Here is a 16,279-nt window from a genome sequence, read left to right as displayed (position 1 = left end):
AAGATGGCATCCTGGTCAACGGACAACGATGACATCACGGCACCTATCAAACGGGCTAATGTTTTCCGGGTGGTCCCACATCCACAGTCGCTGTATACACAGTCAGAGGCGGTGCAGTATGGCACAAGAAGAGGCCTAACAGCCTCTCTACGGTGGAGGCCCATGAGAAAAATTAGGACACTCGCAAACTGAAGTGGGCCGCTGGCTTAATGTGAATCGTTCTGTTGTTTTTCGGATGTGGCGACAGTTTATAGAGATCGAAACTACCCCGAAGACCAGGGCGGGGCCGACTACGGTTAACATCAAAAAGAGAGAGCAGCTGTTTGGCTGTAAATGCACGATGGTACCGCCTTAGTACTACACTCCTGGAAATTGAAATAAGAACACCGTGAATTCATTGTCCCAGGAAGGGGAAACTTTATTGACACATTCCTGGAGTCAGATACATCACATGATCACACTAACAGAACCACAGGCACATAGACACAGGCAACAGAGCATGCACAATGTCGGCACTAGTACAGTGTATATCCACCTTTCGCAGCAATGCAGGCTGCTATTCTCCCATGGAGACGATCGTAGAGATGCTGGATGTAGTCCTGTGGAACGGCTTGCCATGTCATTTCCACCTGGCGCCTCAGTTGGACCAGCGTTCGTGCCGGACGTGCAGACCGCGTGAGACGACGCTTCATCCAGTCCCAAACATGCTCAATGGGGGACAGATCCGGAGATCTTGCTGGCCAGGGTAGTTGACTTACACCTTCTAGAGCACGTTGGGTGGCACGGGATACATGCGGACGTGCATTGTCCTGTTGGAACAGCAAGTTCCCTTGCCGGTCTAGGAATGGTAGAACGATGGGTTCGATGACGGTTTGGATGTACCGTGCACTATTCAGTGTCCCCTCGACGATCACCAGTGGTGTACGGCCAGTGTAGGAGATCGCTCCCCACACCATGATGCCGGGTGTTGGCCCTGTGTGCCTCGGTCGTATGCAGTCCTGATTGTGGCGCTCACCTGCACGGCGCCAAACACGCATACGACCATCATTGGCACCAAGGCAGAAGCGACTCTCATCGCTGAAGACGACACGTCTCCATTCGTCCCTCCATTCACGCCTGTCGCGACACCACTGGAGGCGGGCTGCACGATGTTGGGGCGTGAGCGGAAGACGGCCTAACGGTGTGCGGGAGCGTAGCCCAGCTTCATGGAGACGGTTGCGAATGGTCCTCGCCGATACCCCAGGAGCAACAGTGTCCCTAATTTGCTGGGAAGTGGCGGTGCGGTCCCCTACGGCACTGCGTAGGATCCTACGGTCTTGGCGTGCATCCGTGTGTCGCTGCGGTCCGGTCCCAGGTCGACGGGCACGTGCACCTTCCGCCGACCACTGGCGACAACATCGATGTACTGTGGAGACCTCACGCCCCACGTGTTGAGCAATTCGGCGGTACGTCCACCCGGCCTCCCGCATGCCCACTATACGCCCTCGCTCAAAGTCCGTCAACTGCACATACGGTTCACGTCCACGCTGTCGCGGCATACTACCAGTGCTAAAGACTGCGATGGAGCTCCGTATGCCACGGCAAACTGGCTGACACTGACGGCGGCGGTGCACAAATGCTGCGCAGCTAGCGCCATTCGACGGCCAACACCGCGGCTCCTGGTGTGTCCGCTGTGCCGTGCGTGTGATCATTGCTTGTACAGCCCTCTCGCAGTGTCCGGAGCAAGTATGGTGGGTCTGACACACCGGTGTCAATGTGTTCTTTTTTCCATTTCCAGGAGTGTATATGGCAACTGATATTTGACCTCGCATCATGCGCTGAACGTGTTGTAGCGAAGCAAACGGTTTACAGAATGCTTCGGCAGAGTGGCCTTTATTGTCAGAGATCTGTTGTATGCGTACCTCTGACACGTTTCCACAGAAGGGAACGTCTAGAGTGCAGCCTTCAACATGTCACATGGACGGTCGAACAGTGGGCCAATGTTCTTTTCGCAGATGAGTCCCCATTTGCAGATGACAGACTGAGATTCATTGGAAGAATCCTAAGGAAATGCAATCCGAAAACAAAGGAAGTAGGTTACAGTACACTGCTTGAATATTGCTCAGCAGTGTAGGATCCGTACCAGGTAGTGTTGATCGAAGAAATAGAGAAGATCCAACGGAGAGCAGTGCGCTTCGTTACAGGATCATTTAGTTATCGCGAAAGCGTTACGGAGATGATTGATAAACTCCAGTGGAAGACTCTGCAGGAGAGACGCTCAGTAGCTCGGTACGGGCTTTTGTTGAAGTTTCGAGAACATACCTTCACCGAGGAGTCAAGCAGTATAATGCTCCCTACTATGTTTATGTCGCGAAGAGACCATGAGGATAAAATCAAAGAGATTAGAGCCCACACAGAGGCATACCGACAATCTTTCTTTCCACGAACAATACGAGACTGGAATAGAAGAGAGACTCGATAGAGGTACTCAGAGTACCCTCCGCCACACACCGTCAGGTGGCTTGCGGAGTATGGATGTAGATGTAGATGTAGATTTGGTCTGGCCGTGATTCTAATGGATTCGCAGCTGGAGGGAACGTGGAACACGATTTCGGGATCCAACCATTGTGGAAAGAAACTGGTATCGAGGATGATCCCTAATGACGTGGGCAGGGATTATGTTGAGCACTCTGACACCATTTCATGAAATTGTACGGTAAAACCGGAAAGGTTTAACTCCTGTTAGCTATCTTGACGAGATCTTGGCGGTTGTTGCGAGGTGCTCTGGGCGCAGACTTTGCGTTTCTGGACGATAATGCTCGACCACAAAGAGCATGAGTGGTTTATGTTTTCCTGGAAACGCAAGATATTGCACACATGGCGTGGCCTGCTCACTATCTCGATTTGAATCCCATAGAGCACGTCTGGAATGCACTAGGAACATGGGTTGCATCACGTCAGTATCCACCAACCACTCGCCAAGAATTACGAGCAACGCAGCAACATGAGACTGATGACATCATTCACAGCATGCCCCGTCATTTGTCAGACCTGTATTGCTGCCAGAGGTGGTCACACCACATACTGAGCGCATTAACCAGTTATCGGAAAGTGTGTGTAAATCCGTTAAGTTCGAAAAAACGAAGAACATTTTTGTCTACCGTTACGCATGTTGCAGTTGTTTAAGTACTGTATTCTTTATATTATTTCAAATTTACTATCACCTGATTTTACTGTTTTGGGGCAAAAATAAACACATCCTTGCAAAATTTAGGTTTGTTCCTTTAATTTGGGACACCAGCGTATTTGTATACAGATATGGTTTTCTCTCTTCCTACCCAGTGTGACAGGTATGTATGGAGTTCATTAGAAACGAAACATTAGTTAGAATTACGTAGGGATGCTGGAAGAAATCGAACGTGACGTTTTTGACAGAACCATCCTGGCTTTCATGCGTGATAATTTAAAGAAACTGTTAGAAAGAAATTTCAGCATAGTCTGGTGTGGATTTGTGTGTGGAAATATGAGCCAGTACATACTATTCAATATTTTTGATGTTTTCGTTTATCAGACATAATTGTATTTCATCGGACCCACGTTCGTTCAGCGCTGTGCCAATTCCTTCTTCCTGGAAACTGGTAACCATGCACTTACACTCAAATATTTTCTATGTCTGACATTGTTAATTTATACAACCAAATTAAGTAACACAGAATACAGTTCAACCCATTAGTAAGAATCTCCAAAATATTTTTCCCCGTCCTTCTTGAACCACAACCGTTCTTAGTCATTCTTGTACAAATATTTATTAGTGTCTGTTGTAATATTGTACTGTATTTTATTACTAAAATAGGGTGTACCATCAATTATGTATTTTTATTGCTACATTTTATACTATTATTCAGTGGTCATTCAGCGAAATTTTGTATGTGTTAATACACTCAATAAAAAGAGCGTGCGTATGTGGAACACTGAAACCACAAGAATTCCTCTTATTTAAATTAGCACTATTACGTAACGTTTCCCATTATGCGCGGTGTCTAAGATTACTCTTTTATTTTACTTGAAGCAGATGCTGCGATAGGTTCAGTGTGAGCAGTTTAATGGAAGCCCAAAGTGCTCGGCGTTTTCTTGTCAAGTTGCCAGTTCTAACGTCTCTGATTAGTGACGCTGTTGCCAGCTTCGCATCCGGCAAATAATATTGGTTAAGTAATGACAGAACTGTAGCGGGCTAATGAAACTCGGATATAGGTGCTTGGAACTTGGCCAGTGAACTGAAAGGAATGTAATTTGCACGATTACATCTGAGAGATTATTACATATACTTCCTGACCGTCTCTAATGTTTTCTTTCCTTTCGTTGTTTCTCTGCTGAGTAAGAAGACGGTACGGATTTAAAACTATTCGTTGTCGCCAATATAGCTATTTCATTAATATTAAATAAATATATGAGCAAGGAAGGTGGTGGTATGAACGTTTTGGTAACAAATGATAAATTATTTCAGGATGGCAAAACTGACTGAACTACAATTCTCCTTAAAGCAATTCTACATTATTTATACTGAATCTAAAATGATACCGTGAGAAATACAGTGAAATAAAAAAGAAAAATTAATGATTAGGGTTGAAGGGACCGTCGACGTCGAGGTTATTACGGAAGGTGCTCAAGGTCGAATTATACAGTGTTTGTAAAGGAAATGAATCTTGGCAACCTGTAAGGAATCATCTCCACATTCAAGAAGTGATTTAGAAAAGCACGTAATGCCCAAATCTGGAGAGCCGAAACGGTTTTGAAACCTGCTCTTCCGAAAATCTAGTCCAATGCCTGAACTACGTCGCCTCGTTAACTATGAAAGTACAGTCTCAAAATGAAGGAGACTATGGACGACAGCAAAATCTAAGAGTAAATACTCATGTAACGATGCTATACGATAACATCAAATAATATCAGACAAGATTGTAAGATGACGTTTTTAGAATCTTGAATGAATCTTTCACGCTGCAGCGGAAAGTGCGCTGTTTTAATACGTCCTGACAGATGAAAATTTTGTGTCGAACGTGGATTCGAACCAGGAGGTACTCTAAGGTGTAACGGGAGACATTCAAGTAATACGAGGGTTGGAACTTAAATAGTGGCAATTATTTTTTCACAACCGATAAAAAAGAGTTACATGTTTGCACCTGTTACTGTCCTTCAAAGTAGTCACCAGCGTTGTGTAGAACCCGTTGCCAGTGATGTGGAAGGCGTAGTATACCGTTAGCAGAGCCTGTTTTGTTGATGGTGCGAATGGAGCGATCTTCTGTCTGTCGAATCCCTGGAACATTTCTGAAGCGAATGGCACGAAGTGGTTCCTTCATCTTCGGAATCAAATCAAAGTCACACGTACTTAAGTCTACATCTACATCTACATCCATACTCCGCAAGCCACCTGACGGTGTGTGGCGGAGGATACCCTGAGTACCTCTATCGGTTCTCCCTTCTATTCCAGTCTTGTATTGTTCGTGGAAAGAAGGATTGTCGGTATGCTTCTGTGTGGGCTCTAATCTCTCTGATTTTATCCTCATGGTCTCTTCGCGAGATATACGTAGGAGGGAGCAATATACTGCTTGACTCTTCGGTGAAGGTATGTTCTCGAAACTTTAACAAAAGCCCGTACCGAGCTACTGAGCGTCTCTCCAGCAGAGTCTTCCACTGGAGTTTATCTATCATCTCCGTAACGCTTTCGCGGTTACTAAATGATCCTGTAACTAAGCGCGCTGCCCTCCGTTGGATCCTCTCTATCTCTTCTATGAACCCTATCTGGTACGGATCCCACACTGCTGAGCAGTATTCAAGCAGTGGGCGAATAAGCGTACTGTAACCTACTTCCTTTGTTTTCGGATTGCATTTCCTTAGGATTCTTCCAATGAATCTCAGTCTGGCCTCTGCTTTACCGACGATCAATTTTATATGATCATTCCATTTTAAATCACTCCTAATGCGTACTCCCAGATAATTTATGGAATTAACTGCTTCCAGTTGCTGACCTGCTATTTCGTAGCTAAACGATAAGGGATCTATCTTTCTATGTATTCGCAGCACATTACAGTTTTCTACATTGAGATTGAATTGCCATTCCCTGCACCATGCGTCAATTCGCTGCAGATCCTCCTGCATTTCAGTACAATTTTCCATTGTTACAACCTCTCGATACAACACAGCATCATCTGCAAAAAGCCTCAGTGAACTTCCGATGTCATCCACAAGGTAATTTATGTATATTGTGAATAGCAACGGTCCTATGACACTCCCCTGCGGCACACATGAAATCACTCTAACTTCCGAAGACTTCTCTCCATTGAGAATGACATGCTGCGTTCTGTTATTTAGGGACTCTTCAATCCAATCACACAATGTGTCTGATAGTCCATATGCTCTTACTTTGTTCATTAAACGACTGTGGGGAACTGTATCGAACGCCTTGCGGAAGTCAAGAAACACGGCATCTACCTGTGAACCCGTGTCTATGACCCTCTGAGTCTCGTGGACGAATAGCGCGAGCTGGGTTTCACACGACCTTCTTTTTCGAAACCAATGCTGATTCCTACAGAGTAGATTTCTAGTCTCCAGAAAAGTCATTATACTCGAACATAATACGTGTTCCAAAATTCTACAACTGCCCGGGGAATATGGTGGATGGTACAGTACTTCCCAGTCCCATCGACCGAACAGAGCAGCCACGGCTTGTGCTGTATGCGGCCGAGGATTGTCGTGCAAAATGATGGGTGGGCTGCGCAGAAAGTGTCGCTGCTTCTTTCGCAAAAGTAGTCGTAGGTGACGCTCCAAAAACGAACAGTAATAAATACTGTGCATTGATGGTCCACCGTGGAGGAACGTAATTCGTTAGGATAACACCATAACAGTCGTACACGAGAATCACCAAAACTTTCACCATACCGGGGCTCTGACGCCCTTTCTACTTCGGCGGCGACCCATAATGACGCCATTCGTTCGATTGGCGTTTCTGGTTTGGTTTTCGTGGCATTCGCTTCAGAACTGTTCCTGAGATTCGACAGGCAGTAGACAGCTCCATTCGCACGAAGCAGCGACCCATAATGACGCCATTCATTGGATTGGCGTTTTAGTTTTGGCTTCGTGGCTGATGACCTGATGACTACGCCTTCCACATCACTGGCAACGGGCTCTACACAACACTGGTGACTACTTTGAAGGACAGTAACAGGTGCAAACATGTAACTCTTTTGTTTCGGTAGTGAATAAAAAGTTGCCATTATTTAAGTTCCAACCTTCGTATAATGACACTAATACAGTGAAATATAAAAAAGTGGTGTAAAAGGATGACTTTATTCTTTACGTTAAACAGAAAAAAAAATTCACCCACATAAATGTCACGTGGCTCAACAGTCTAGTGCAAGTTTTTCAAATGAACCGCAGTTGGGTGACTTGCGCCTCCCTAACCTACCCCTGTTGTTCAATGGGGAAATGAGATCTAAAGTTTAACGTGGAATCCGAACCGCGTATCGTTTCTGGCAAATCTCCTCATCATAGAGAGACGAATGCTAAGTTACAGGCGGACTGAACAATCTGTGGTTCGCCCAGGATTCGATCCTGCCGATCTTTCGGTTTCTAGACGAGTTGTTTACTGCCAGACCACCTCCGGCCGGGGTGGCCGAGCGGTTCTAGGCGCTTCAGTCTGGAACCGCGCGACCGCTACGGTCGCAGGTTCGAATCCTGCCTCGGGCATGGATGTGTGTGATGTCCTTAGGTTAGTTAGGTTTAATTAGTTCTAAGTTCTAGGGGACTGATGACCTTAGAAGTTAAGTCCCATAGTGCTCAGAGCCATTTGAACCATTTTTTTTTGCTAGACCACCAGGCCCCAACCAAAATACGAAGATACCCAACCAAATACCGAGAATGATACATGTGACTGCACTTAACTTCATGTCCCGTGACATGGCAATGTAGAACTGATCACAATTACAAAACTGTACGTGATGCCTTATACCGAGAATACAGTGTGGTTTGAAACTCTCATGTGCTGCGATGGAGTCTTGGCATGGAATCAGGTAGGCCCTGGATATGTTCCTGGGGAAGGTTCCTCCTCCCAGTTTCTTATACGAGTTTACGAAGTGTCAACGGTGGTTGATGGGAAGTCGTGCTGAACAAATTATCGAACAACTATAACCCAGACAGCGTCGACGGGCGAAATGTAATTAAATTTCCCAGCCAGTGGTGTTCTTCGAAGATAACGTGGAAATTCATCGCCACGTGTGATCGGACGCTGCTGACACCGAGCGAGGTGGCGCAGTGGTTAGCACACTGGACTCGCATTCGGGAGGACGACGGTTCAATCCCGCGTCCGGCCATCCTGATTTAGGTTTTCCGTTATTTCCCTAAATCGCGCCAGGCAAATTCGTGGATGGTTCCTTTGAAAGGGCACGGCACCCTTCCTTCCCCATCCTGCCCTAATCCGATGAAACCGATGACCTCGCTGTTTGGTCTCTTCCCCCAAATCACCCAACCAAACCCTCTGTGCTGGCAATATACAGCATAGGAAGTTACCTGAAGGATGAATTACACTTATTGCCCTAAATGCCCCCGGATGTAACAATGGTTCTTTTGTTTACTGTCAATGTGAATAAGACCAGATCGCGTGCCGCATTCAGTAGCCCCATAAGCCGTCACAATTGACATTTGTCCACAATATCATATAATAACGCATGCTGCCATATTGTTGTTACCACGGCATCGTCTGACACGTATCTGGCCATTACTGCAGGGCACGCAGAAATAGAATTCGTGTGAAAATAATACATTTTGCGGTTGGGCACCCCAGCTACCACGTTCACGTGTCCATTACACATTACGACGATTATGATTTCTGGACGATGGAGACTGTCGCAATAACATGCATGCCAACAGTCCAGCCTGCAGCAATGACTCCGTTATGAGTAAGTGTGCAATAGGGCAATCGTTCAATACTGTGCTCATTCCGCGTAGTGGAGGGCATTCTTCTTGTTGCGTTCGCCATCTTCTAATGACTGGTTCCACCCGTGCGTGACTGCCATGCCATGTGCCATTTGCAAAGTTACGGTATGACCGTTTCTATAATAGCTACGATGACAATTAGTATTATGTGTAATTGACGTAATATTCACGTTACCAAATTAACTGTAAACAGGAACTGTTCTCCATCAGGAGCTATAGTAGTAGAACGCTTCAGAGGAAACATGCAAAATTTCGTGAGTAAATTTCCTGATTATGCTGTTGTAATAGTGGGTGACCTCACGTTGACAGGTATAGAATGGTAGAATCATGCGATTAAAACTGGTGCCAGAGACAAGTATTCGTGTCGCAGTGTTCTAAATGTCTTGCCAGAAAATTACTTCGAGCAGATAGATGGAAGACCAATTCGTAGACCTCTTAACAACATACAGACCGGAACTTCTCGAATCAGTTGATATAGAGGAGGATATCAGTGATGAAATTTATGGTTACGGGCATTACAACGAATGTTAAGAAATGTAGGAAAATATTTTTGCTTAGCAAGAGTGGTATGATGCAAACTGCTGAACCTCTGAGCAGTCAACACCAAATATTCAGTATTGACAACGAAGATTTGGAGCACAAATGGAAAAAATTCAAAAGGAACGTTCAATATGTCTTAGACAAGCTTTTTCAGAGCAAGGTATTAAGGAAAGAGAAAGATCCACCATGGTTTACTGACCAAGTTAAAAAGCTGCTATGTAAACGAAGAGAGCTTCATCTCAGATTCAAGAGAAGTCAAAACCTAACAGACGAACAAAAACTGAACGAAGCGAAAATGAGCGTTAGGAGATCAATGAGAGAAGCGTTCGACTTTGAAAATAAAATTTTGTCAACCGATCTGACTGACTGAAAACCTTAAGAGGTTTTGGTCTTACGTAAAATCAGGAACCGGATCTAAATCATCTATTCAGTGAGTGAACACAATGTCACCGAAACGGAAAATGACAGAGAGGAGGCCGAAATACTGAATTCGGTCTTCCGAAATTGTTTCACCGCGGACGATCGCAATATGGTCGCTCCTTTCAATTATCGTACGCACATTGAAATGGCAGGTGTTGAGATAAGTGCTCGCGAAACAGAAAAGCAACTGCAACCGGATATTAGTAGAAAAGCATCAGGACCAGATGAGATACCTGTAAGATTCTACAAAGATTATACGAAAGAAGTTGTGCCCTACTAGCAGTTAATCATAGGGTGTAGGAGTAACGAAGAGAATCTAGCGACTGAGAAACAGCGCAGAAATTTCCGTTTTCAAGAAGGGTCGCAGGAAAAATTCATATAATTATAGGCCTGTATCGTTTACGACACTGTATTGCACATTTGTGGAACATGTTTTAATCTCAAGGATTATCACGTTTTTGAAGAACGAAGATGTCCTCGATGAAAATCAAGATAGCTTGTGAAAGTCAGCTCGCTCTGTTCCTCCACGACATCCACAGTGCTGTAGGCATCCGCGCTCATGATGATGGCGTGTTCGTGGACTTCCGGAAGGCATCTGACACCGACCAGCACAGCCGTTTAATGAAATAAATGCGATCGTACCGAGTATCGGGGCATATTTGCGACAGAAGTCAAAAATTCCTTGCAGTGAGAACACAACTCGTCACTCTTAACGGAACAAAATCGACAGCTGTAAAGGTAATTTCCGGACTACCACAAGGTAGTGTGATAGGACCGTTAATGTTTTCAATGTATATAAATGATCTAGGAGACTGCGTAGGAAGCTCTTTACGATTGTTCGCAGCGTTGTCTACAAGAACACAGCAACTCCAGAAGACCGAAGCGATTTGCAAAAGGAACTGTCGAGGATAAGTGAATTGTGCACGGTCTGAACGTTAAATAAATGTTAACATATTGCGCAGTCGTAGGAGAAGAAATCCACTACTGCACAACTATTCCATTGGTGACAAATTGTTGGAAACCGTATCTAGCGCAAAATATGTAGGAGTTATCGTCAGGAGCGTATTTAAATGGAATGATCACATAACACCAGTAATACGAAAAGCAGATAATAGACTGAGATTCATTGGAAGAATCGCAAGGATATTTAATTCATCAAAACCGACTCCACCAGAGCCATGCATACCTGTGCAGGTCTAACACAAATGAGGTGAGACAGGTGCGCCGGAAGTTGTCCATCGGTGACTGTTCCAGCTCAGCAGCCATACACTACATCGGCACACCTTGATGTAACAGTTTCATCTTTTTTCTCAAGAACTTTATTTTTTATGACTAAAATGGCGACATCGGCTGCAGAGAATTTATTTTAAATTTTTGTTAGGTCAGACGGGTATCAGGTCACATGCTAATCTTCAGTGGCAAATTACAGAAAGCAATTCAGAATGGTAGAATGTACATAGATACTTATCTAAGTAACGTGCCCAAAAGTTTTGTACAGAGCCTACTCGAACATATTTGGCCCCATAGGCAAGATATTTAAAATCTAATGTCTAATACAAAATTATCTATAATGGTGAAAGTCTCATAAAAATAGGTATTTCAAAAGTACGTTAACCATGGCACAAATGTGGTTCACGAGATAGTGCAGAAATTAATCAGCTGTAAACATCTTGTATTTATTTATTTTTGTCAGTAGGTCCTGCAGAAAAAGCTACGTCGAATATGACTCTTTACAAGAAGTCAATTTTAATAGCTAATGTGTAACATTTATTTGCTTGTATTTAGATATTTCAGTACAACAAGCTTGCATGTTTCGGCTACACTTTCAAGTTCACCTGTTGATGTTGAGAATAATGAATCTTATTTACGTCTTACTTATTATCAAGAACGCCACTTTCATAATTACATTTCTACTTACATCTAGGAGGAGTTGACGATCATGTGGCCCCAGGGGCCAATTGTGAACTTACTGTAGTGAAATATTATTATTATAATCACATGGTTGTTATTATATGAAATTTTTCGTAATAATAGTTGTTTAACAGCTGTTTGACAGTTGGGATCCTTAGACGTTGTATGTTCTCATTTTTTTTATCTTCACAATTCACAGAAGGCGTGTTTGTTGCATAGATATTACATGGTTATTTTTCTATTTGTGATTTGTTATGTTTATCCTATCTCGTGGTAGATAATTTCAGTAAAATTTTGTAATTAGGGTCTGTGGTTCAGGTGACTTTGTTTACTGAGTAAGTAGAGCAGGAAATCTTTCGTTTGTGTGTCAATCTCCAAGTCTTCCAAAATATTCACTTTATGTCCTTTAGATTTTTGTGTAAAATTTATACAGTATTGTCAATGTATTCTGCGTTGTTGTTTTCATTTTTAGGAAGTAGGTATAACAATGTCTGATTGATTTCACATGCTCTCGTGTGTTCTTAAATTTAATGCTGATGTTTCTTCCCATTTGTCGGTCAAACAGGAAAAAACATCGACATTAGATTCAGAGAACATACTAGAGTATGTGAAAGCAGTCAATCTACATCCTACCAGCCTCTTAAAGATGAAAGCCACAAAGCAGAACACATTGATAACAATGTACAAATTTTACACAAAATATCTAAAGTATGTATTATGAGTATTTTGGAAGAGTTGGAGATATACATATGTACGAAAAATTTCTCGGACGACTTACTCAATAAACGAAATGATCTGAAACCCAAGCAGTACATACAAAATTTTACTGAAATTTTCGATCACGATAAAGGATAAACATATCTAATCACAGATAAAAAAGAAAACAATTATCCATATATGTGAGAGATTCTTTGGAAAGTTCGTTTATGGAGGACTGTGGTTTCATCCAGGTCATGTTTTTAGTTTTTAGTAAACGCACGAGAAAGACGCTGCGAAGGTGAATCTTTTTTCCTTTTCTCCCAATTAACTTTAAAGTCTCTGGTTAGTCAATCTGTGCATGCAGAGCAAAGGGGCCGTCTTCCTGTTCCGAATGTCGCGCTCCAGCTCGTGATTGGCTTGTGCTAAAGTGGGTTTAACCTAAGATGTAAATGTGCTATGCTACCGTGCTGGCGAGGAAAACTGAGAGAAAGAGAAGAGGTCACTCTCGTACTGGCGCTTCGCTAGTAAAGAACTGCAGGTCTTTACGTAAACGTTGAGACTTGTGTCCTTTGCTAGCGTGCCACTTAGAGCCTGTGCCAGTCACCATCTGAACCATCAAATGCTTCTAGCATCACGCACACGAGTGATGCATGGATGTGCTTATTTGTTTTGAGTCGGCCGTCCAAACATTTGACACGTTCCGTCACGCATAGTCGTGGCAGAGAGTCAAATTGGTTTGGCAGATCAGCAGACGGGTCCACCTGCACACTGGAATCCACCAGGGTTTCAGAGGCTCGTAGGGAAGTACCTGCGTTACGAATTAGCTGTACACGAGACCGCGTACTTGCATTTTTCGGGCGCGCACCATTAATAACAGATTACTGCCGTCCATGACTCCAGTCGACGAACGCATCTTGGTGTGCCGCCCTGACCAGCAGGAGGGTAAAGTATTCGCTGCTATGGCGTAGCGCTCCAGTATAGGTTTCACAGCACCCTGTTCTTTGGAACCATATTTTTCTTTATGGAATAGTAGAGTACAGATGCTTGATAGTAGCGTAGTTTTTGTGCCATACCACGGATTCACATGTATGAAGTCAGGTAAAGCGATTAGTTCTGGTTAGTGTCGTGTGATGATCCCCAGCTGATCACTTTGTTCACCATAGACCGCATATTAGTGAAAGCGTTGTCAAATAAAAATGTTTGTCTTGTGATGTTAAAAATGAATAAATCTATTGTTATTTAGGTCACAACTCTTTGCAGTGTCCTGATTAACATTACCTTTCCCATTTTTGTTAAAGTCTTGATTACAATTGAAAGTAGGAAGCTTGGAATGCTATGTAACAAACACACCTTCTGTAACTCCTAAAGATAAGAAAAAATTGTGAACGTATAGCATCTAAGGATCCCAACTGTCAAATAGCTTTTAAACAATTATTGTCACGAAAAATTTCATGTTATAAAAACTAAATGATTATAATAATAATATTTCATAACAATAAGCTCACAGTTGGGCCCTGGATGTCATGTGATCATCTGTTCCACCTAGACGTAAGTAGAAATGTAATCTATTAAACTGATGTTCTTGATCGGAAATAAAACATAACTCACCCAGACGTGCGCTTGAAACTGGTATTGCAAGATGAAACGGGCAAGCTTGTTGTACAGAAGTAGAGAAATACCTAACTACAAGCAAATAAATGTTACACTGCATGTACTGGAATTGACTTATTGTCAAATCTTGTATTTACGATTCTTTGTGCAGTAATGTTACAATATTTCAGCAAGAATGTGAAAATACCGATAAGACCAGAAAATTCTCAGAATGACGGGAAAGAATGATATACACCTCAAACATAAACAAAAGGTGGATTCCGCATATAAGGTTAGTAAAGTAGAGCCAAACTATCACGACAGTGAAACATGCACCGTCTAAAATTGGAAACCTGAGACAACGCTATACTAACGGGTCTCGCTTCCAAGAAGTATGAAGTCAACCGCTATGGATTATCCAACATTAATTAATTATGCCATCCCGTGAACGTGCTGGAAAATAAATCCAAGGACAACTACACGATCGTACACAGAATAACTGAGGCCAGACACATGATTTGGCCAGAGGACTTACAACGAAAGAATACAACTACACTTGGTCGCAGAGCGGAACAAACATTTCTGTAGACATAGCTGGAGCTGGCGATATAATGGCCATTCACTTTGACAGAAAATAGTGTGTGAAAATTCAAAATGATCTAAGGAATATATCGAGGTATGTACATATTTTACAAACTATACGTTTGCTTAACAGGAAAGGTCTAGTGGCGTTATTTCGTATTAATCTTTTAAAACTCGTAGGAAAACGCAGATTTCAAACATATAGGAATCAATGTTTAACAGCGTATACTTTTTTTAGCTCTGGTTTCTATGACCAAAGCGATACTGTGGCTAACCAACCATCCAACTATTAGAAAAGCAAGACGGTCCAGCGTTGCTCCCCACGGTAATCACTGAAACTTAAGCAGGGCTGACAGCGCTGTTTGAAAGTTCCAGGTACGTGCTAGGGCTTATATAGCGAATAAAGCCCTACGTCTTGTAATGCATTTATTCGAGTTCGAAGAAGTACTATGCAATACATTCTAACTAAGTTATGTCCTGTCACAGTGTTTTATTACTTCAAAATTTACAGATGATAACGAAGTTATCTGAAAGGAGCCCCTGCAATATTCGCTTTATAAATCACCATCTGCGGAAAGACTCATAATTGATAGCTTAAAAAGACGAATGAAAAATTATGTAAGTAAGATAACAGACGTCTGCTGCACTCACCTGATGGCGCCCTTGATAAATACTGACATGACAGCAATTCCCAGCCCACTGCCAGACACAATGAAGATTTCGACGAGTTCGCGGCGCCGTTTGAAGTACTGCGCCACCATCAAAGTGGAACAGTCTCTCGTCAGTCCGACTCCCACACCTGTAACACATCGCTTCAGACAATTAGACACTGCGTCTTTCGGGATAAGGTAAATACCAGTTTGTGTGATAGCACTTAACATACAGCATCCAACGCTTTCAGCTAATTACGGAATGATCACTCATGCACCACACCAATCTAATTTTCTTACTAACATAAATAAATTACATGTTTGCATTTATATCTTTCTGTGGACGTATACAGGAAAATAAATATTTTACCACAGATTTTAAAGATAAATATATTCGCATGAAATGCGGTTTACTGTAAAATGAGTGCAAGTTGCTGCACTCAAACACACACACACACACACACACACACACACACACACACACACACAACTGCGTAATAATAATGACAAACCTATTATTAAATTTAAGTTATCAAAATTTAACCGTATCCTAGTAGAATGTGGAAATCACTGTAGACTTCGTACGTGAAGAGTCTCGCGTACTGATGAACAAAACCACTATAATACTGCTCAATAACCTGTTATGTCCACCTTTGAAACGCAATACGGCAGCGATTCTGCATGCCACGGATTCGATAAGTACTTTCTAGGTTTCCGGAGGTATGTGGCAATCAGATATCAACGCATACGTTACGCAGTTCCCGTGGAATGGGTCTCTGGTTTGTAGGCGCGGAGTTGGTGCACATTAGTGTCCTAGGTGTGTTCCATCGGGTTCAGATCTGGCGAATTTGGTGGTCAAGGCATGCGAACAGCCGACCAGCTTCGCCGTTTCCGTGATATTTCCGAGGCGCCTGGCCATA

The 16,279-nt window shown here is 43.1% G+C and overlaps 1 protein-coding gene across 1 annotated transcript in view; it reads right to left on the bottom strand.

Moving 5' to 3' along the window:
* The window catches only part of LOC126249402 (monocarboxylate transporter 2-like), a 141,714-nt gene that overhangs the window by 101,482 nt on the left and 23,953 nt on the right, over nucleotides 1-16,279 (bottom strand). Inside the window, exon 3 of the mRNA XM_049951055.1 lies at nucleotides 15,361-15,508. Within this exon, the coding sequence (XP_049807012.1) occupies nucleotides 15,361-15,508 (148 nt within the window). The remainder of the gene's footprint in view (nucleotides 1-15,360; nucleotides 15,509-16,279) is intronic.

Source organism: Schistocerca nitens, chromosome 3, assembly GCF_023898315.1.
Source record: "Schistocerca nitens isolate TAMUIC-IGC-003100 chromosome 3, iqSchNite1.1, whole genome shotgun sequence".
NCBI classification, from domain to species: Eukaryota; Metazoa; Arthropoda; class Insecta; order Orthoptera; family Acrididae; genus Schistocerca; species Schistocerca nitens.
The sequence above is the reverse complement of the archived record's forward strand: the minus strand, read 5'-3'. Positions and strand labels throughout refer to the sequence as shown.